The 22,178-nt window shown below is 39.6% G+C and overlaps 1 protein-coding gene across 2 annotated transcripts; it reads right to left on the reverse strand.

Moving 5' to 3' along the window:
* Positions 1–5,203: 5,203 nt before the first annotated feature.
* pycr1.L (pyrroline-5-carboxylate reductase family, member 1 L homeolog) lies at positions 5,204–21,864 on the reverse strand. 2 transcript variants are annotated; one of them, NM_001091619.1, is given in 8 exon segments: positions 5,204–5,874; positions 6,267–6,430; positions 8,321–8,413; positions 10,652–10,873; positions 11,005–11,184; positions 19,071–19,141; positions 19,838–19,967; positions 21,671–21,793. In NM_001091619.1, coding segments are annotated over 7 exon segments (963 nt in total). In that variant the 5' UTR covers positions 19,905–19,967; positions 21,671–21,793; the 3' UTR covers positions 5,204–5,708.
* Positions 21,865–22,178: the final 314 nt, after the last annotated feature.

Consider the following 22,178-nt stretch of genomic DNA (forward strand, 5'->3'; position numbering starts at 1 on the left):
AATTAAGGAGTTCCCAAATTTTTTCATATGACTATCTTTGATAAATGGAACGATTAATTGCCCCTGTATTCATTTTTCCATTTAGGAATTAGGTATATGTACCCTTTCCACAAGGCATAGAAAAGTGGGTGAATACAAATGATTGGAAAAGTTTGACACCCTGCGCAGTCACTTAAATAGTGATAAAAGCTTCATGGACAATTAATAGCTGTAAGCTCCATAGAGTTTGCATCCCAGGGACATCACTCCCAAAAGAAATATACTGTAGTAGGACATGGGTACTTATATCAATAATGGGACAAGGTTGGGCTTATCCTTGATGAAGAACAACCTAGGGATATGATAATATATGATAACGCATTACGATCTACCAAATATGCAGTGCAGTTGTAGTCTTCAATGCTCAAAAGATAAATTATTGAAACAGATTAAAAAAAAACTAAGCTGACTAAACAATTTGGAAAGTCTTGAATGATCATTGTGGGGTTGTTTACACACTAAAAGGTCCTAAGTGGAGGATAGATATATCTTTAAGTGTGTATCCGCACTCAGATCCAAATCATATCTGCTGGGTGCTAGATCGAAAATGCGTACATACTTGTCAAGGAGATCCGCACACCAGTTTCTCTTTTTAGTGTATTTATTCCACTGTGCGTTCCAACGTTTCGATCTACATTGGGATCTTTATAAAGGATTCTGTGCAAGTGATACATTCAGGTTTAAATACTTAACATTCAAAAAAAGTGATACTGTGACACAATCATTTGCATATATTGATTCACCAATCACATCACAATGACTGTTTAACCATTACCTTACTTCTTCGTCTCTCAGTGCATGTATTCAAGTGTGATTCAAATGTGAAGACTTTCTATTTCCTTCATATCAGTTTGTAGGATTTACCTCGATACTGCATTGCTACACAGTTAACTAGCCCAAAAAACAATTCAGAACCAGTTGTTCATTTACCCCTCTAGGGGCCACGCAACCCAGCTCATATATCCAGTTTGCCTCCCTTTGTAATAACATTTTATTACAATCACCACCTCTTACACGTTTAGGTACATGTTCAATCGGCATGCACCGAAATGTCGCTGGGTCATGTCTCGCTTCAGCCCAGTGTTTTGCTACAGCTTGCTGGGCTATATCCTGTTTTTTGTTTTGAATTTTTGAGGCTCTCTCTGGGTCTATGGCTGCCCGTATACTGGATCTGTGCATGCCAATACGTTCTTTTAGCTGCCTAATGGTTTTACCACAAAATAGAAAACCGCATGGGCATTTTATAATGTAAACCACCATTGTGATAGTACAAGTCATTTGTTGTTTTATTGGATATTTTTTGCCCGTGTGTGGATGGACAAATTCAGTATCAAGTATTAAGGAGTTACACATCACACAGCCTGTGCAGTTGTAGACTGCAGGGGGCAAATTTACTAAAGGGCGAAGTGAGTAACACTGGCGAAAATTCACCAGCGTGACGTAATTTCGGTACTTTGCTGAAGTACTAACAGGCGAAGGCGTAACTTCACTTCGAAAGAGACTGACATGGCGCTCATTCACACTCAATCGGCAGTTGAAGTTGCGCTCTGCAAAGGGACGTAACTGCGCAAATTTACTAAGATGCAGATTTTACTGAATGTTACCTCTTGCGTCAGACTTGCCTTCGCCACCTCAGACCAGGCGAAGTGCAATAGAGTAGATAGGACATCCTCAAAATTTAGTTGAAAAATTTTCTAAGTCCCAAAAAACGCTGGTGTCTTCTTTTTCAGTGTGATAGGCTGCAAAAGAGCGTAAAAATGTTTTGGTGTAACTGCTTCCCCCCTACATTTCCTAACATATGGCACATAAACTATACACTGGGCTCATGTGTAGGGCAATATAAAAACTCAATTTTCTTTTATTAAGCTTCCCTGGGCTTGTGTAATGTAATGTATTTGCTGCAACATATATGTCCATTTAACTTTAACTTCCCGCTATAGGCACATTAGCCAACGCTAGCACAACTTCGCTCTGTTTGCCGAATTAACGCTAGCGCAACTTCTCCAGCGTTTGACGCAACTTCGCATGTTTGAGAATTAGCGTTGTCTCAGCGAATTTTTGCCTGGCAACGTGTTGTGCTGCCTGTGAAACCATCGCTGGCAAATTTTCGACGCTTAGTAAATTCGCCCACCAGGTCTCTCTGAAAGAAAGTGTGTCTTGTCCTTTTATATTTTTCTACAGGGTCTGTTGGGCCTATTAATTCCTAAAAGTTTCTGTCCCTGTTATAACTGAGCAATGGCCAGTGTTTCAATACACTACCTGATCGCTATATGGTCCATATAATAAATCTGATCTACTTTTTTTTTGTCACTCCTTTCACCACTTTAAAGTACCTCCTCACGATTTAACAAACTTGCCCATTGTGTAGACTCCTCTATTAATTTCTTAGGGTATCCCCTTTCTAGGAATTTTTAGCAATGGAGAAATTACAGGGTTACTAGAATTAATTCAGAACAGAAAGTTGATTCATGGGCTGCTACCTAGAGCCCACCCCCTTTTTGCAAGTAGAAGGAGTAGAGACAGGAACTTTAAGCAGGTCTTTGTGGTTTTTTTTTAACATTATTATTTTATTGTTTTGAATGTATGCAGTTACAAAAAAATTGCTCATTACAGGGTACACAAAAGCATTTGTTTCTCTTTAATGCATAACACTTTTTTATCATCTCAGTAAACAAACAACTGTGCTGGTCTCTGTCTATGATACCGATGCTTTTGTCTATAAATAGGTTAATGTATTCCATGGTTACTTTATGTTTTGCCCCAATAGTGTGATATATATATCCCTATTAACAGTATTAAGTGTCATCAGTTATGACAATAGCTGCTAGATAGCAACATATAGGTTAAATATAAATGCCATCTCTAGATCTTTATCATTGGTTCAACTGTATGTAATTAGCTCATGGACTTTGTCGCTCAGATAATGCCCTTGAGATTTATATTACATAATGTCAAATAGCCACTGTTACATTTAGGCTTATATGGCATGGTAGGCACAACCATATTAATTCTTTAGTCCCATATACTGTAGGTGAGCCAAGAGTTCAATATATTTAAGAAATGTGTATGTGGCTTGATCATAACATAATTGATCTTATTATAAAATTGGAATATAAAAATGGTTGGCTTTAACCAAGAGTTGGCTATTGTTTTGTTTTGCTGCTATAGAATTGGATTTTCTGATAAATGTATTTATTCCAAGGATATTTTAATTGAAAAGAGCCTGTTGAGAGCTGATGCTTTCAGGGAATCAATCAGTGGGTTAATTCTAGACCAAAAGCTACTACTTTCCCTGCATAGCTACAATGTATGCAACATTGTCCCTCTCTCTCTACAACTTCTAAAGGAAAGGGAATACATGTCTCTGATATTAGTTGTCCATGGTTGGAGAAAAAAATGTTTTTTATTCTAGTGAAGTTGTAAAGATTGTTGATGCATCTAAAATAGTTACATGCTGCCAAGCCTAGAACAAAGTTAGAACTGGCACATCCTGGTGCAGCTGGGAGACAAGGTAAAATGAGTTTTCAGAATTGTTTAGTTTGGTCCCAGTTATTTTTATCACTTTATTATTTCAAAGGGTCTCTCTGGGCTGTGTAATCCAGATAATGATATTGGCATTACAACATTCAGGTTGTACCCATAGAGAGAGGGATGGGTGATACAACTGAACTATAGGAGCTGACTGAGAAGCTTACTAGTATAGTCATATACTATTCAGAACTCCCTTAAGGACCTGGGGTGTTTACATTCCTTGCCTTGAAAGACAAGCTCTTTTATGACCCCGTGTAAATGTGTTCATACATTTTTTTATAAAGGCAGTTTGGGAGAGCAAGGGTGACCACATCAAGAATCTGAGAAACTGAAATAGATTTATTTTTTTGCAAAAAAGGGTACTTTTATTTAATTCAGCAAAATACAAACAAATAATTAATCTGCCTGAGACAAGGACAGACAGATTCATTGGCAGTCTGAAAAAAATCTATTTCAGTTTCACTCAGATTTTTGAGGTGGTCTTCCTTGCTCTCCCAAACTGCACAAGGTCATATTGCATTTCCTAGATAGAGCGCTACTTCACAGCCCCTCCTATTTTCCCCTGGTGAAACTTGTACTGGAGTTTCAAACCTTGGTAAACACAGTCCCTGTTATTCTCTACATCTGCGGTCTCTTCTAGTAGAAAGTTTTCTTCAGGCAGGTTTAAAAATCTCTTTGGAGTATGGCCAGCTTAATTTGAATATTCCAATCAAACCAAAATATTACACAGTTAAAAAAAAAAAATTGGCAGCTTAAGATATACAGAGCTTAAAGGACCAGTAACATCAAAAAATTAAATTGCTTAATAATAATAATAATAATATATCAAAATCGAATGCAGCGTTGCACTAGTAAAATTGCTGTGTTTGCTTCATAAATAAGCGGCTGTGTAGCCATGGGGGCAGCTTTTCAAAGGAGAAAAGGCTCAAGTTACACAGCAGATAAGCTCCGTAGAACATGATGTTGTTAACTGCTATCCACTATTTATCCTGTGCCATATAGCCTTTTTTCAATCTCCGCCATTGCTATTCAGCAGCTTGTTTATATGAACTATAGTATTGTTTCTGAAGCAAAAAAGATCCGCTTTACCAGTGCAGGGCAACACTACATGATATTTTCATTACTTTAAAACACTTTCATTTTTTGGGGTTACTGTTCCCTTAGAAGTCAAATCACATGTTCAGTTAAGAACAAATGTTTTTGGTAAAATCTTTCAAAACTGTTTGAAATTTGGGTAAAACCTTAATTTGTTGCACCCCCTACTAAAATTAGTCCCACACGCTGCAGAATCTGAATTCCATCATGGAATGATAAAAAGGTTACATAAGTAAAATATTTCCCCAAAACAACATTTCTATATCTAAAGTTACATATTGCACATTTTGGCAAAAGTAAACACTTTATTCTTAACACAGTATTATGGCTGTGTGACAGTTCAGTTAAAAGCATTTTATAATTATGTACCCCCTTTAGCAAAATATAAGGATATTATAAGTTCCATGGCTGAAGGCCATGAAATGATGTTTCAGTGAGTCATTAAGAATAATTTACTAAGAATTAATTATAACCGATGATATCACTAAGCACCGTTATAAGGATATAATTGACAGGATATTAATGGCTCTTGTGTTTTATATACACACATGAATGTAACACTCAGCCCTTTAATTTTAAAATGAAAGTGTTCTTGGTTTCCAAAAACACAGAGTATTGCACAGTTAAATGTGTAACAATAGTCCATTTTACAGAAGGCATACTTTGGTTATCACGGGAGAGAAAACATAGTAAGCCTTTAAGTTAAAGGTGAAGTAAAGCTTAAAAAAGAAGAGTTGAAACATAGCACTTTATGTTTTGGGGTTCTGTACCTGCCCAAGTCAACCACAGCCTTTAGCACGGAAGATCTTTGCTTCCAGATATGACGTCACTAGCTTCCCATGTTTTATTCAGATGATTCTGGAAATATTGCTAGGTTACAAGATGGACATGGACAGTTATTTCAGATTTGCTAATTTAAAAAAAAAAAAAATAATAATAATGTGCGTGGCGGGGTTGGGGGATAAAGAAAGACCTGAGACCTAACCCAAACTATTCCCAGTTCTGAAACTAGTCTTTTATAGCTTTACTTAATTGGGGCAGTCTCAAAACTTTTTAACCCCAGTTGGGTACTTGTTATTAAAAAGACTGACTTTTGATCCCTGGGGGGCAGTGGAGATTGAAGGAGATTCTTGCTGCACTTTGCTCAGTGTTGTCTTCTTGATTGCTGCTGCTGGAATTTTCTCCTGATCAGCAATAAACTGCAACTCCCTGTATCAAAGGACAGAAGATTCTATTGTTAGTCCAGGATAGTAGAAAGTTGGGGCAGAGCAAGAATACGTTCGTACTGTACATTTGTTGAACTCAGGTAAATGTTTGGGAAGAAAAAAATTTAACAGCATAATTACAAGGGGACCCATCTTTATCATAAAAAAAATATAACAATAGTGCCATACACCAATATTTCCACTTGTCTGGTGAAGTCACCAAATCTTTGTATGAATTGGCCAACCAATCTGCAATGCAATTCTGCTGTAAATGTATAGCCACCTTTAAACTACAGTGGAAGGTTAATATTATTCACAAATAGGTTGTATTTATTTTTTTACGTATATACTACATCATAACACAAACTGTAATATATATCTGACTCAGTGTATTACCTGGTCCTGATGCAGGAAGCCTCTACGGCATTGATAAGTAAAGAGCGGAATCCTCCGCTCTCTAGGAAGTGTAGGGCATGGATTGTAGCGCCACCTGGTGAACACACGTTATCTTTAAGCTGTCCTGGATGTTGCTCAGATTCTAAAAGCATTTTTGCTGCACCCTTAAAAAGTAGGGGAGGGGAGAGAAATAAAATATATTACTTACTATTGGCAATTTTCTTTTCCTAAAAATTCTAAAGGTGGCACATGCTTAGTTAAAGGCACATTCTGCTGGTTGGATTGGAAAGTAGAATAATTAGTTAAAACTACCTTTAAAAGTTGAATTGCCACCCCCCTGACCCAGTATCAATGCAATAAGTTTTATTTGGTAAGGAAATAATGTGATGTCTTAAGATTGAAGGACATTTTGAAGTAATACATTTTCTGTTTCCATTATATCCCCAGGCAGTACATGCTAAGATTTTTTTTAACCAGACATCACAGCAGAGTGAAGCTATAATTTAATACTGGAAGACTGATTCAAGTTCTTGCAGTGCCAAATGCTGCTTCCCGTGAGGCTGACAAAGCCAGTCGATAAAACTTTGCAAGTGAAGGTATGGATATTACACAATGTAGCAGCTCTGCAAATTTCATCTTGTGATACTGAAGCTCATCCTAAGCAGTAGCAACACGTCTAGTGTAGTGAGACTTAAATTCTAAAGAAGTCTGTCAATCTTCTAGTTTGTAATATTCAATAAGCTCTTTAAGCCACCTTGAAATTGATCCTTTAAAAGCACTTCCCCTCATGTTTTATGCCACAAACTATCATCATGCATTGGATGGGCCAAACCCTCCCAAATGTATCATTTTGGAAAAGACTAGTCGATGGTGCTCTCCCACTGATTAAACGAACTTATGAAACCAGAGGGGCAACAGATGAGTTTGAGAAGGTTTGGGGGGGCCTGGTGTGATTTAAATTATGTAGACTTGTAAACTCCCTGATACAAATATTTTGACACTGAATAATGCTATTCTAATATGCTACTCTGCTGTCTACATTTATGTGCACTGTAAAGAACACCAAACAATGTTGTTTTTGTGTTAATCGTTGTTTATTGTTACAAATCAATAAAAGATACCTTTCAAAAAACAAAAACAAAACACCTCATCCAAGTTTTCTGCCAAAAAATAAAAATTGGTGTTCTGACCTTCTAAAATCTTTTATCCTCTCAGTGTAAATACGGGGACATCTACAGACAGCAAGCATGAATTTTTTCCTCATTCTTAGGATCTGGTAATATGATCTTCGAGTTAAGGCATACAAAAAAATAATTTACCCTAGGTAAAAAAAGGGAGAGCCAATACATGGACCTTTAAAGTGTTTGGAGCCAGAGCTTTGTAAAATTCCTATTGTAGGAACTGAAATACAACAGAGACATCAGATAACTTTATGCCTCTGCAATTAATAATGCACCATTCCAGTGTCTGCAAGTCCTCCTGAATGGTTTATGAACCCTAAGAAAACCGTGATACCCTATCATTATCTCATCAATCTCTGGGCTGCTGGCTTCAGTCCAGATAGAACTTGGCACCTGATTCTGGTTGAGTAGATGCTCTTTCTCAAATCCAAATGTTGCCCTGAAAGAGTTGAAGAAGATCTGAATACTTAAGTCTTGTAGGCCCAAAAGTAAGAACTACAAATATTGTTTTATCTTCTGAAGTACCACAGAAATCGCAGGAAGAAAATGCAATGGGATAAGGTGGATAATAGATAAAGGAAGAAGATTTACAGCTGAGTTTTGCATACACCTATGCTTCACTCTAAATTTTACTTTGAAATTACCTCACTCAATAAACTAATTATTCTTCTTGAACACAATGTATGGTAGCATGATAAAACTGAGTTTGAATAGCTTATAGTGTGTGTGTGTGTGCGTGCGTGCGTGCGTGCGGTTTTATCTAATTTTTTTCACCTTACCTGTTCAGCCACCAGGATATAACTCAGAAAACACAAAGGGGAAAGGAGACATTAGATTTGGAGTGGGGAAGGGGAAAAAAAAAAAAACTCTTACCAACATAGCCTGAGCTCCAAGACGGACTGCAAGGCGTCTTGGAAGTCCCATCTTTACCCCTCCATCTGCAAGTGCATCTAAGGCTGTAAATGCCTTACAGGGAATGGGAGCAAATACAAGGTAATACAATTATACAATGTATGTATATCACAAAATTGTAATTTGTCATAGAGAAAGTAACAAACACAAAGGAGACTGTATAACACATGTCATTTTACAAATTCAATAAGATGCATGATGTGAATGGTCTCAATTATAAAGCTCTTGGGGGTGTTAAATTACTACAAATAATATGCCATTCGCCACAAAATCAAGTCCATTTCTCCCAGTTCATGCAAAACATATCTACTTTTTGACTGGTTGGAATTGAGCAGGTTTTAAAATGTCTGATGTCTGCTCTACTTGTTTCTGCTTGCCGGCTGCCCCCCTCCACAGACCAAACAGTCATGCTACTAATTCAATTTCAAGCAGTTTGTCACTGCACATCCCATCTGCCAATTTTGGAGCAAGTAACCCTGTCAACAGTACTTCATAACAGGATCTGTGCACAGGAATCAGGATTCATCTTAGTGTGCCACAAAGAGCCCTAAGCACTTTTTTTTAAAGCTGAAGGAAAACTATACATAAATAAGCAAATTATTGTTTTAAAATATTTCAAGGGTTGCTATATCTGGGAAATACATGATTCAAAAGTTATCTCAAGCAATTAATGAAAAATATGCATATTCTGCCAGTAAAAAATGCAGTTTAAAACTGAAGACCTTGAATAGAAACTCAAGATTTTTTTTTTTTTTTACATCTTTAAAAAAAATCCCTTTCAAACCCTGGAAGATTGTACAGGTATGGGACCTGGGGTTATCCAGAATGCTCGGGACCTGGGGTTTTCCAGATAACGGATCTTTCCATAATTTGGGTCTTCATGCCTTAAGTCTACTGGAAATTCATTTAAACATTAAATAAACCCAATAGGCTTGTTTTGCTTCCAATAAGGATTAATTATATCTTAGTTGGGATCAAGTACAAGCTGCTGTTTTATTATTACAGAGGAAAAGGAAATCATTTTTAAAAATTTGGATTATTTGGATAAAATGGACTCTATGGGAGACAGCCATTCCATAATTCGGAGCTTTCTGGATATCAGGTTTCCGGATAAGGGATCCTTTACCTGTATAGGTTTATGTATTGCTTACTCTGATACCTCACTTCTCTAAATCTCCACTTGGAAATGGAAACTGCCATTTTGAACTAACTAACCAGGCTTTGAATTGTACCATATGCGGCTGTCCAAAAAGCTACATTCTGTTCACTCTACACTATAGGGCTCTTTTAACTATGAGCGATATTCAGCATTTCTGAGCAATATGCAAATTTATTCCATATTTCTAAATTACAGAATCGGTCAATTTGCTTTTAAATGAGTAGCCCTGCATAGGAAATTTTCCCCAAGTCATTTTTCCAGTGGTCATTTTCACCCATGGTACCCTTTAAAGCCCATTTCTTAATTTCAAACTCTGGCTTAAAGTGCTAACTGTTCCCTTCACTAACAATGCCTATGACATATCCACACAACAGAAAGGTTTCTTATCCTTTTCAACCCAAAGACAGTCAGGAGTGCCAAGTAGGGATGGGCGAATTTTTAACCCTTGTTTTGCCACGGAAATGACGCCCATAGACTTGTATGGCTTTATGCGTCAAAAAAATGTCACCGCGCGTCAAATTTTTTTGACACCCGTAGACTTTAATGGGCGACGGCGACAATTTTGGCGCAACGTAACAGGTCAAATTCGCCCAAGCCTAGTGCCAAGCCCTCGAACTAAATAAAATTATTTAATAGTTCAAACAAAGTTTGCTGTCAAACTCTTCCAATATATAGTGTCTCTGCTACCATAATCAGCAACAATAAAATGGCAAAAAACTTGTAAAGCCATTAGAAATATGTGAAGGAAACTTAAAAGGAAGGAAAGTTTTGATGGCTCTGCCTTTACCTACTATATGAAAAAAAGCATCTAAATAACTATTTCATAGCAGAAGAGCAAAGAACATCTATCACTAAGCAAAGCTGATTTACAAAAAGCTAGCCCCCCAAAATGTCTAAGTCTGTTAATACTTGCTAAATTGGTATCAGACTGTCTAGCTGAAGGCGGTTTAAAATCAGCCCAAAGCTCCCTACTCATTGCATATGAACATTTTGAAGCTTAACTGTTTTTTGGGTATGCTGACAAGAATTCACATTACGTTGTCTGCTGAAGAGATTTAGCATATCTAGATGGCTAAATGGGATTTAGAAACGGGCTGCTACCCAGTGTTCTTACAGCTCATTCCCACACTCACATAAGCAGGTCCGCTGCCACTCAAGCCGGTCACTGCATCTATTAGATCCTCTTCCACCTCAGTGCAGAAGCCTACACTCTGCATGAGCTGTTCCAAAAGCTCCCCATCCTCCACATCTGCGTGTGTCCCTGGGGCATAGACTGTAGCTCCTTCTCTAACTACAACTGGAGTGTTTGTCATGCAACGAATCACCTTGGGAGCTGGATGAAAAAATCCCAGTTTCTATAAAGAAAGAATATGATGCTTATTAATCATACCATGGGTGCAGCTCTAAATTAAAGAATACACACAATAAACGAATATCACCCTACCATGGAATAAAGTGACATGACCAAGTGCCTCATTATTATTACCTTCTCAATAGAACTTATGGTGACACCAGCAGCACAAGACACAACTACATGGCGGTCCTCGATATCAGATCCAATCTCATCCAACACAAATGGGATTATAGGGGGTTTCACAGCAAGGAACAGGACATCGCTACTCTTCACAGTGTCTTTGTTACTGGTAGTAAAATTTATGCCAAGTTTCTGGAAATTAAATTAAAATATGCAGAAAAAGATCAGTGCAGATGAAGACACTATGAAAAATGTGAAATATTCAAAATCTGTAATAATATCAGGTACAGAGGAGAATGGTGTTAATAGGGATATAGTATGTGAATAAAGTTTAGTTTGAAACAAAAACTGGAAATTTAGAAAAAAAATACAAGAGAACTCTTGGAATCTATATACTATTTAATTCAAATATGTCACCATTTATATGCTTAAACTCATTATGATTTTACTCACATTCTTGGACTCTATGTCCTATTTAATTTAGATAAATGATATCAAAATATACCCATTTTTGTGTCTAAACAGGCTACTCCAACTCGAAAATTCAGATGCTGAACTTCTTATATCTCCTTCACGTATGTGCTATAACTTGAGAAAATTACTGTGAAATTTTTACTTAACAAAACATTTAACATTTAATAGATTTTTGTTCCAAGTGTTAAAAGGAAGTGCCTGGCCCTCAGATGCCAAAGGCATAGAAGTGAAACAGGTTTTACCAGTGCAGGGCACCAGTACATTATAAATGATTTACTTTAAACCACTATCATATTGGTGTTACTGGTCCTTTAACAGACAAAATGAAATGATAAATTACTTTGCTTTTAAATTACTAGTTCAAATAGTTTTTTTGATTAACCGGTATGAAGAATTACAACATTTATTATGTACTGTCTCTTTAAAAATTCAACTTCGACCATTCGCCATATAAAACCTGCCAAATTGCTGTTTTAGCCTATGGGGGACCTCCTAGAACTTATTCGGAGTCAATTGGTGGACTTTGAAAAACTTTGAATCGAAAACGGACCTATTCGACCAATAAAAACTTTGACTTAATTTTGGTTGGTCTTTTTGAATTTCAAAGTTTTTTCAATTTGAAATTCGACCCTTGATAAATATGCCCCTAAGAAACAGTGTGGATCTAATGATACCTATAAAATGTATCACTACAGAAACTCTGTACAAAAGGAATGTTTTGAGCACTTCATTAAATTACTTAACTGTATATTTATTTTGACCGTCATGCCAGTGAACACATAGCATTATCATATGGCTCTTCAAAGTTGCCTGTATATTACACTTTTTTGTGGCTTTGTAAAGCTGGGTATTACCTTTAATAAGGACCCATTTCTGCATGGATTCAGTATGGCTGCTGAATCAAGTCCTTTAGGAGAAGGAAATTTTGGTGAGCAAAGTTTTCCTAATCTAAATGCAGCTTGGCTGGGTTCAGGACTGCAAGAGCAGTAATATAAATGATATAAAAATGGCTTTCATTTTCCTGCTATTACTTTTAAAGCTGATATGACTTTTTATAACTTCCCCCCAACCATTCCAACATGTAAGCAATGCTAAATGGATGGCATTGGAAAGTATACTTTATATAATATGGTATATAAGGGAACACCAGATAAAAGAAAGAAGAACATCTATATATAATGCCAAATGCATTTTTAAATTTTCCCCCCAAAGGCTATGTATGCAAACATGTATGAAAAATACATTGTGCTGGGGTTTTTCAAGATATATTCAGCCTAGGTTAGTGAATATTTCATGGTGTTTCTCTTTCATTAATATGGTATATATGTATTGATATTAACATTACACAATTAACAGGGGCTGGTCCATAGGCTTGAATGGGGGAAAGGTCAAAGCTCTAAAAAGCTCTAAAAGAAAAGTATATCAATCTTAAAAAGTACAAAATGTAAATCATAAAATATTTCAAAAAGAAATAGCACTAACTTCCTCCAGCAGCAGCCTGACTGAAACCTGGCTGTCAGTCCTTTGGTGCTGATGTCTGCCCTCGCGAGAGGTCGCGTCATTTTCGCGCATCGGCGCGTCCGCGTCGAGTTGGTCGCGCGCGCGCGCGGACGAAGGTTCGCGGGCGCGCGCCCGTTTTTGACGCATGCGCACAGCGCGTAAAAGGACGCCGAGGCCTGCAAATCACTGCGAAGTGATCTTGCCTTGACACTAAGCGTTCCTGAACTTTTGACTGTCTGATCCATTGGTTTCCTGAATATTTTGGCCTGTTTATCGACTCTTCTTTCGGATTCTCCCTCGGTACCGCAGATCCTGTTTCCTGACCTTGCCTGGCTTGACTACGTCCTCGTTTTACCCTATTCGGCTACTTCGACTCGGTTTCTTCACAAGTGCTGCTGAACACCTACTACCGGCACCTCTGTTACTCTCTACCTGGACTTATTCCTGTCTCCATTCGGGCTCTAAGTTCCAGTAAGAGGCATAGGGGAGGCTATTAATTCGTCAGACCTACCACAGCGCCTGATAGTATCACTTCGCCAAGTATGGAGTCTGACGGTGATCAAGCCTCTAAGCCATTTGATGCCCTCGTGCAGCAAATCACTTCTCTCACCAAGGCGGTGCGAGACCTCCAAGGGGTTATCAACAGATCCAGCTGCAGCTACAAGATCTTGCTTCTCCTGACAACCCTCCTCCAGCTCCCGCATCTCAAGCTCTACCTACCGCTTCTGCTCCTGCATTTTCTGAACCCAAGGTGGCGCTACCTGAAAAATTCGCTGGAGATAGAAAACTTTTCCGGGCTTTTTTCCATGGCTGCCGCCTGGTCTTCTCCTTAAAGCCACAGACCTATGCCTCCGAACAAGTCAAGGTGGGAGTGATTATTTCTCTACTGTCTGGGGAACCGCAAGCTTGGGCACATCGTCTCATGGAGAGTCAAAGTCCACTCCTGAATGACTCTAGTACTTTTTTCCAGGCATTGGGTCAAATCTATGATGACCCTAGACGTGACGTGTCTGCTGAAGCAGCTATTCGTTGTCTTCGTCAAGAAAGACGACCCGTGGAAGAGTACATCTCAGACTTCCGGAGGTACGCTGCAGACACGGAATGGAATGATAAAGCTTTAAGACATCAATTCCGTATTGGTCTCTCTGATGCCTTAAGAGACGAATTGTCTCGTGTAGCAATGCCTACTGATCTGGAAGGCCTTATTGATCTGGTGATTCAGATGGATCAACGCCTAAGAGAAAGACGTGCTGAAAGATCTTCTTCCTGGCTCCTTCCCAAGGCTCCTTTGCTCCCTCGTTTTTCTTCTTCTTCATCTGCTGTGGAATCGGGTGAGCCCATGCAAATTGGTCTTTTAAGATCGGCCATTTCACCTGAAGAAAGACTTCGTAGACGCCAATTAAATCTCTGTCTATACTGCGGTTTGTCTGGCCATTTCTTGAAGGATTGTCCCACTCGTCCTTCAGGTAAAACAAGACTGTCTTTTTTGTCCGTTAACACCTCATCTAGGGGAGTTTCTCCATTAATTCTTCCCATTTCTCTACAGTGGCTCCAAGGAAGAATTAAAGCTTCTGCCATCATTGACTCTGGGGCTTGTGACTGTTTCCTTGACTCTGAGTTTGTTAAGAATCACAACATTCCCATTCGTCTTAAACAAGATCCCTTTTCTGTAAGAACAGCCGATGGGTCACCACTTTCTTCCGGGCCTGTGACACATGAGACGATTCCCCTGAATGTTTTGATTACTCCCTACTATTCAGAGTCTATTGTATTCAATGTCATTTTTTCTCCTTTGTTCCCCGTTATTTTTGGATTACCCTGGTTGAGACGTCACAATCCTTCAATAAATTGGTGCACTGGTGTTCTGCAATTCAACTCAAAGTTTGGTGTCACTCATTTAGCCACTAAGAGTTGTGAAAATACTTCCCTAGCCCTATATACACCCGGTGATGCTCGTCTAACGACAATACCTTCCTTTTTGCATGAATTCCTAGACGTTTTTGATGAGAAGGGGGCTGACAAGCTTCCCCCTCATCGGGTTTATGATTGCCCGATTGATCTTCTTCCCGGAGCGGCTATTCCCTTCGGACGTATCTACCCTCTTTCAGAACCTGAACTACTGGTATTAAAGAATTATATTGACGAGAATTTAAAGAAAGGATTCATCCGTCCGTCAACTTCGCCAGCTGGGGCTGGCATATTTTTCGTAGAGAAGAAGGATCACTCTTTACGTCCATGCATTGACTATAGGCAGTTAAACCATATAACTGTCAAGAATCGTTATCCTCTTCCTCTTGTTCATGAACTATTTCAAAATCTTCGAGGTGCAAAGATATTCTCAAAGCTCGACCTACGAGGGGCCTACAATTTGGTGAGAATTCGGGAGGGCGATGAGTGGAAGACAGCCTTTAGATCTCGCTATGGGCATTTTGAATACCTTGTCATGCCGTTTGGTCTCTGCAATGCCCCCGCGACGTTTCAGCACTTCGTCAATGATATTTTTAGAGACATCCTCGATCAATTTGTTATTGTCTATTTGGATGACATACTTATTTTTTCTGCATCGTTAGAAGAGCATATTCAACATATGAAGAGGGTTTTCAACAGACTCCGGACCCATGGTCTTTTTGCTAAATTGGAAAAGTGTGAATTTAATAAAACTTCCATCGAATTCTTAGGCTTCATCATCTCTGACCAAGGAATATGTATGGACAAGAAGAAGGTTGCGACGATTCTTGAGTGGCCAACGCCTGACAGTCGCAAAGCAGTTCAAAGATTTGTGGGTTTCGCCAATTTTTACAGAAAGTTTATTAAAGACTTTTCTAGAATCATTGCCCCCATTACAGATTTAACCAGCTCTTCTAGACATTTTTTCTGGACTCCTCAAGCTCAGTCTGCCTTTCAAAGATTGAAAGAATTATTTGTCTCGGCCCAGATTCTTAAACATGCAGATCCTGCTTTGCCTTTTGTCCTTGAAGTAGATGCTTCTGAAGTCGCGGTAGGGGCTATTCTTTCTCAAAGGTTTGGATCCCAAGGTTCTCTTTTTCCTGTAGCTTTTTTTTCCAAGAAACTTTCATCCTCTGAGAAGAATTATGATGTTTCCGATAGGGAACTCCTCGCAATTAAGGCTGCCTTTGAAGAGTGGAGACATTTGTTGGAAGGAGCTGCACATCCTGTTTTAATTTTCTCGGATCACAAGAATTTGGAATATTTGCGTACAGCCAAACGTCTCAAGCCTCGACAGGCGAGGTGGGCCTTATTCTTTTCTCGTTTCAATTTTCACATTACTTACAGACCAGGAGCCAAGAATGGCAAGGCTGATGCCCTTTCCCGTATGTTTTCCGAAGAAGGTGAATGCCCTGAACAGACCCATACCATCCTCTTACCACAAAACTTCCTTTTGTTACAGTCTGAACTTATGTCTAGAGTCAAAGAAGCTTCTTCTGCCTCTGATACCGCCCCGGATCTAGAACCAAAGGATGGTTTTCTCTTCTTCAAGAATAGAATTTTTGTTCCTGAGAAACTTCGTGTGGAGGTTCTTCAATTTGTTCATAATCATCCTTTGTCTGGGCATTTGGGAACAAAGAAAACCATTGACTTAGCTAAAAGACTTTTTTTTTGGCCAGGGATAAATAAGGATTGTAGGTTGTTTGTCCGTTCTTGTGAGACCTGTGCTCGTTTTAAATTCTCTCGTTCACGACCCATGGGACTTCTTCATCCTTTACCAGTCCCTGACAGGTTTTGGGGATCTATTTCAGTGGACTTTATTGTGGAATTACCTCCCTCACAGGGTTTTAATACAATTTTTGTTGTGGTTGACCGTTTATCCAAGATGGCGCACTTTATTCCCCTCACGGGTATTCCTTCTGCTGCCTCTACGGCTGAGGTCTTCATTAAAGAAATCATCAGACTACATGGAGTTCCTGATGAGATCGTGTCCGACAGGGGAGTTCAATTCACATCCAAATTCTGGAGAGCACTTTGCCAGTCCCTGAAGATTAAACTTCTTTTTTCCACAGCTTTTCACCCTGAAACTAACGGGCAAACAGAAAGAACAAATCAAACCCTTGAGCAGTATCTTCGTTGCTTTACTTCCTTCCTACAAGATGATTGGTATCAACTTCTTCCATTTGCTGAATTTTCATACAATAACTCTGTGCACTCTTCTACCAAGGAGACTCCTTTCTTTGCCAATTACGGCTTTCATCCTCAGGTATTACCCAACCTACCCAGAGAAGTAACAGTACCCTTACTACAAGACCGACTTGCCTTTTTGTCAAGTAATCTTCAAAAGATCCAGCAAGCTATGACTTTGTCACAGAGATCGTACAAGTTTTTTGCTGACAGAAAGAGAAGAGGAGGTCCAGAATTTAAGGTAGGGGATCAAGTATGGTTGTCCACTCAGCATGTTAAATTAGACTGCCCTTCCAAGAAGTTAGGACAGAAATTTCTTGGCCCATTTATCATCACTCAACAAATAAATAAAGTGGCTTTCAAGCTGAAGTTACCGGCATCCTTCAAGATCCATCCAGTATTTCATGTGTCTCTTTTCAAGCCAGTTGTCAAGAACACGTTTCCTGGTCGTTCTTCTTCTCCTCCAGTGCCAGTGTCTATCCAAGGGGTCGAGGAATTCGAAGTAGGTGCAATTCTGGATTCCAGGTACCACAGAGGTCAGTTACAATATCTTATACATTGGAAGGGGTATTCTCCTGAAGAGAGGTCTTGGGAACCAACAAACAATGTTCATGCTCCTCAGCTTATTAAGCTGTTTCACAAACGCTATCCTGCTAAGCCTGGCCCGTCCTGAGGCCGCGCCTTGAGGGGGGGCAATGTCAGTCCTTTGGTGCTGATGTCTGCCCTCGCGAGAGGTCGCGTCATTTTCGCGCATCGGCGCGTCCGCGTCGAGTTGGTCGCGCGCTGCGCGCGGACGAAGGTTCGCGGGCGCGCGCCCGTTTTTGACGCATGCGCACAGCGCGTAAAAGGACGCCGAGGCCTGCAAATCACTGCGAAGTGATCTTGCCTTGACACTAAGCGTTCCTGAACTTTTGACTGTCTGATCCATTGGTTTCCTGAATATTTTGGCCTGTTTATCGACTCTTCTTTCGGATTCTCCCTCGGTACCGCAGATCCTGTTTCCTGACCTTGCCTGGCTTGACTACGTCCTCGTTTTACCCTATTCGGCTACTTCGACTCGGTTTCTTCACAAGTGCTGCTGAACACCTACTACCGGCACCTCTGTTACTCTCTACCTGGACTTATTCCTGTCTCCATTCGGGCTCTAAGTTCCAGTAAGAGGCATAGGGGAGGCTATTAATTCGTCAGACCTACCACAGCGCCTGATACTGGCAGAAGTTGGTCCCCATAGCTGAGACAAAGGGAAAGTATAGTCCCTTGTTCAGCATGGTGCAATGAATAGAGCTTCTGCAGAATATACTTTTTGCCTATTTTGTTTTAATTATTAAAAATTTTATATTTTTAGTTATATGCTGAGCTAACCAGGGAAATTGAAGCTACTCATACTATGAGATAGATAGATTACTAGTACACAGACAACCCCCCTGCATAATGGGGAATGAAGGTTGGGGGTTATTTATTTAATGATCTACCTCTCAATGATCAAACAAGAGTAGCTTCAATTTCTCTCAAGAATAAAAAAATAATTTTTCATGATAGTATGTTTAGCACAAGCCCAACACATTGGAATCATGTTGAACAAAGAGGAATTACTGCCCCTTGAAGGCAAGACCCTGCTTTAAACAAGTCAAATATATATTTACAGTATGTACATTTTAAAGGGTCACATCGTTATGCAAAATGTTCACAGGAATCACAGCACTTTTCTACCCTTAGTTGATGCCTGCTCTTTAGCATGTACTTATGTGATAGGGCTGCTTATACCAGCCTACTGTCCACACTTCTCCCAGTACCCATTTTTTGCCCATATTCAGCCAGTCCACTGATACTGGTATCAATGGCATGAGTACAAAAGCAATTAAATTGAATAGCTTAGCGATCCTGCTGGCATAAGTGCCATTAAATTCACTGAACTATACACATACAGAGCATTTTAGTACAGTAATAAATATGAACCCAGCATTTCCTACCCTTAACCCTGCTACAGTTGGCAGATCAGTGTCAGGAGAGCTTGCAGTGATCTTGTGAGCAGCCAGTACACCTAGAACATAGAACATAGAACCTTTAAATTAGAATTGAGTATTTGCTACAGTCATATCTTCTTCTAAAAAGCTTTTCTGTTTAACCTTGGTGGAATATACCACTGCTGGTCATAAAGAAAAGATAACGTTTGCCTAGCTTATCCTGAATGGTGTGACATCTCACACTGCCATTAATGGAGACCTGTCACCCTAAAAAAATAATTCCAAATTCAATTTTATGATGCTAGTCAAGGAAACCAAACTTCACTTCCATGACATACATTATTTCAATATTGTTTCTTTAAGTATTTCAATTTACAACCACAGCAAGCAGGCAGGCACCATTCTGTGGACACTGTTATTAAGGCAAGCTTTCCATCATGCCAAAATCTTTTTTATGTGCCAGAATGGGGCACCTGATGCCCATGCACTGGCTGCACAATTAGATGGTGAGGGGGGATGTGGGGAGATAAGTGACATCTAGAATGTAGAGTGGAAAGTGAAAGCAATTAGCTGCCCTGGCTCTATGCCTAAGAAATAGAGGAGGGTCAGGCAATACATGATTGACAGCTAAGACGTTTAAACATGTTTATATGGATGTTTTTATAAAAAAAAAAAAAAAAAAAGATGTTTAATTTGAAAAGGACTTTTATTATACAGCTTTTTATGTCTGGGTGTAAGGTCCCCTTTAAGTTATCAAATCTTACACACTTTACCTGCCACAGTAAAGCCCCTCACTAGGGCGTAGGTCAGCTGGCCAGCTCCTATGAAGCCCACACTCATGATTGTATCTTTATTGCTGTTAAGGGAGACTGCTGAATGAGATGGAAAATATAAGGCTAACACCTAAAGTAAAAATAAGAGACATGAAGACACAAAGAGAGATGTTACTACATCAGAAATAACACTGACAACTCTATTTGCTCAACTAAAAAGCTCATCAGTGCTCACTTGTCACATTCTCAATGCTGCTTCTTTGTTACATTATGAAGTTTCTTTTTTTTCTCATAGTGTGCCACCTTATGTTATTCCAAGTGAGCAGTGCCTGCAGGCCAGTTACAGTTAGCATGATGCCACATGGGTCCACTTCTCCACTAGAGCTTTAAAGGAATACTGTCATGGGAAAAAAATGTTTTCAAAATGAATCAGTTGATAGTGCTGCTCCAGCAGAATTCTGCACTGAAATCCATTTCTCAAAAGAAATAGAAATCGCAAACAGATTTTCTATATATTCAATTTTGAAATCTGACATGGGGCTAGACATATTGTCAATTTCCCAGCTGCCCCAAGTTATGTGACTTGTGCTCTAATAAACTTCAATCACTGCAAGTTGGAGTGATATCACCCCCCTCCCTTCCCCCCCCCCCCAGCAGCCAAACAAAAGAACAATGGAAAGGTAACCAGATAGCAGCTCCCTAACACAAGATAACAACTGCCTGGTAGATCTAACACTCAATAGTAAAAACCCATGTCTCACGGAGACACATTCAGTTACATTGAGAAGGAAAAACAGCAGCCTGCCAGAAAGCATTTCTTTCCTAAAGTGCAGGCACAAGTCACATGACCAGGGGAAGCTGGGAAATTGACAAAATGTCTAGCCCTATGTCAGATTTCAAGATTGAATATAAAAAAATCTGTTTGCTCTTTTGAGAAATGGTGCATTTTGAAAAAAAAAAAAAAAAACATGTTTTCTGATGACAGGATACCTTTAAGGAGACATATAGGATCAATTTAAAAAAAACTTTTTTCATTTTGTAGGCAATAATGAATACTATATGGTGCTGGTTTTACTTTGGGCTAAAAATTATTATTTTAAAAAATGTCCCCTTTATTGGAGCTCCCTATAGCTCTACTACTGTCCCTGTCCATGTTTGATGGTCATGTCCTAAGGGTCCCTGTCAGAAGCCCAGTAGGAGAGCCACGCAAGCAAAAACAGGCTTCAGTTCCCTATCAGGTCAGCCTAGCTGCTAATTGGTTCCTATCCTACAGTACATTGTACTGAGTGCCACTGGCTCCCCAGCATAGCCTGGGAAAAGAGGCAGCAGTATGATATACTGGCACAAGTTTTTCACACACTTTGTCTCCATTAAATAGGTAAGAGCAGTACCGAGGCAAATCTATCTTTGCTCAGTGACTGTCCAGTCAGACCGCAGCAACATTTTAAGCCCCAACAGCTTTTATCTAGCTATGAGAAGTGGTATGTTTAATTCCAATTAATGGGTGTTTGGTCATGGTCTATCAAAAACTTAGGCTGGATCAGTTCCAGTTTCAGATCTGGCAGAGCGTTATCTAATGATATAAATATTCCACAGGCAGATAACTTCAATAAGTTTTAGCGTGCACTTGTCTTCTAAAGGGGAACTAAGCCACGTGTCACCAAGGATGGGCCCAGTGAAGACAGTGTGGCTTATAGGATTATGCCACCCTGCCAGCACGAATGTATGCCAAGCAATCGATTTGCTCTCTACTGCCTGGCTGATGTAATCCTGAATGACACGTGGCTTCCAATCCTCTTCCATAACAGCTCAATTCATCCAGCAAAACCTTACCTCAATTAAGGGCCTAAGAAAACGGAGGACTACTCCTGACAGTCTTTGGTTCCCCGAAATCCAGTACCGCCGGAATGTAGGGTGCACGTATCAAACCTCCACCCTCCTTTCACACCGGCAAACTGCAGGCAAGTAGTAAACCCTGTAAATCCCACCCCTAACATCTGAGTACCATGGTATCCTCCGCCCAGTAGTTCACAGGGCCCTCCCCGGATGTTAGTATTTCCAATATGACCCTCCCCGGATGTTAATATTTCCAGTAGTTCTTCGTTGTGTAGATATTGTCCTCGCCTCCTTTTCGCAATTGCGTCTAGATTCTAGAATATCTATTCTAAACAAACGGTAGCGGCTAGTTCCTATCCTAGGAAAGGACCTGACGTCACGGTCATGTGATCCTACCATGTGACCGCTCCACTGCGGCTTACCTATTCGCGAGCTGCAAATTCAAACATGGAAAAGGGGTAATGGGTTCTAGTGGGTGGCTGCCGACTCTTGAGAGGACCTGCAA

The sequence above is a fragment of the Xenopus laevis genome, chromosome 9_10L (assembly GCF_017654675.1).
Source record: "Xenopus laevis strain J_2021 chromosome 9_10L, Xenopus_laevis_v10.1, whole genome shotgun sequence".
NCBI classification, from domain to species: Eukaryota; Metazoa; Chordata; class Amphibia; order Anura; family Pipidae; genus Xenopus; species Xenopus laevis.

Excerpts from the sequence above, each read along its gene's own strand:
- pycr1.L (XM_018234271.2), bottom strand. The coding sequence starts at position 19,904 with ATGAGTGTGGGCTTCATAGGAGCTGGCCAGCTGACCTACGCCCTAGTG. Across the intron at positions 10,874-11,004 it reads CCATAAGTTCTATTGAGAAG|AAACTGGGATTTTTTCATCC; the intron begins GTAATAATAATG and ends CTTTCTTTATAG. Across the intron at positions 8,414-10,651 it reads GTGGCAGCGGACCTGCTTAT|GCATTTACAGCCTTAGATGC; the intron begins GTGAGTGTGGGA and ends ATTCCCTGTAAG.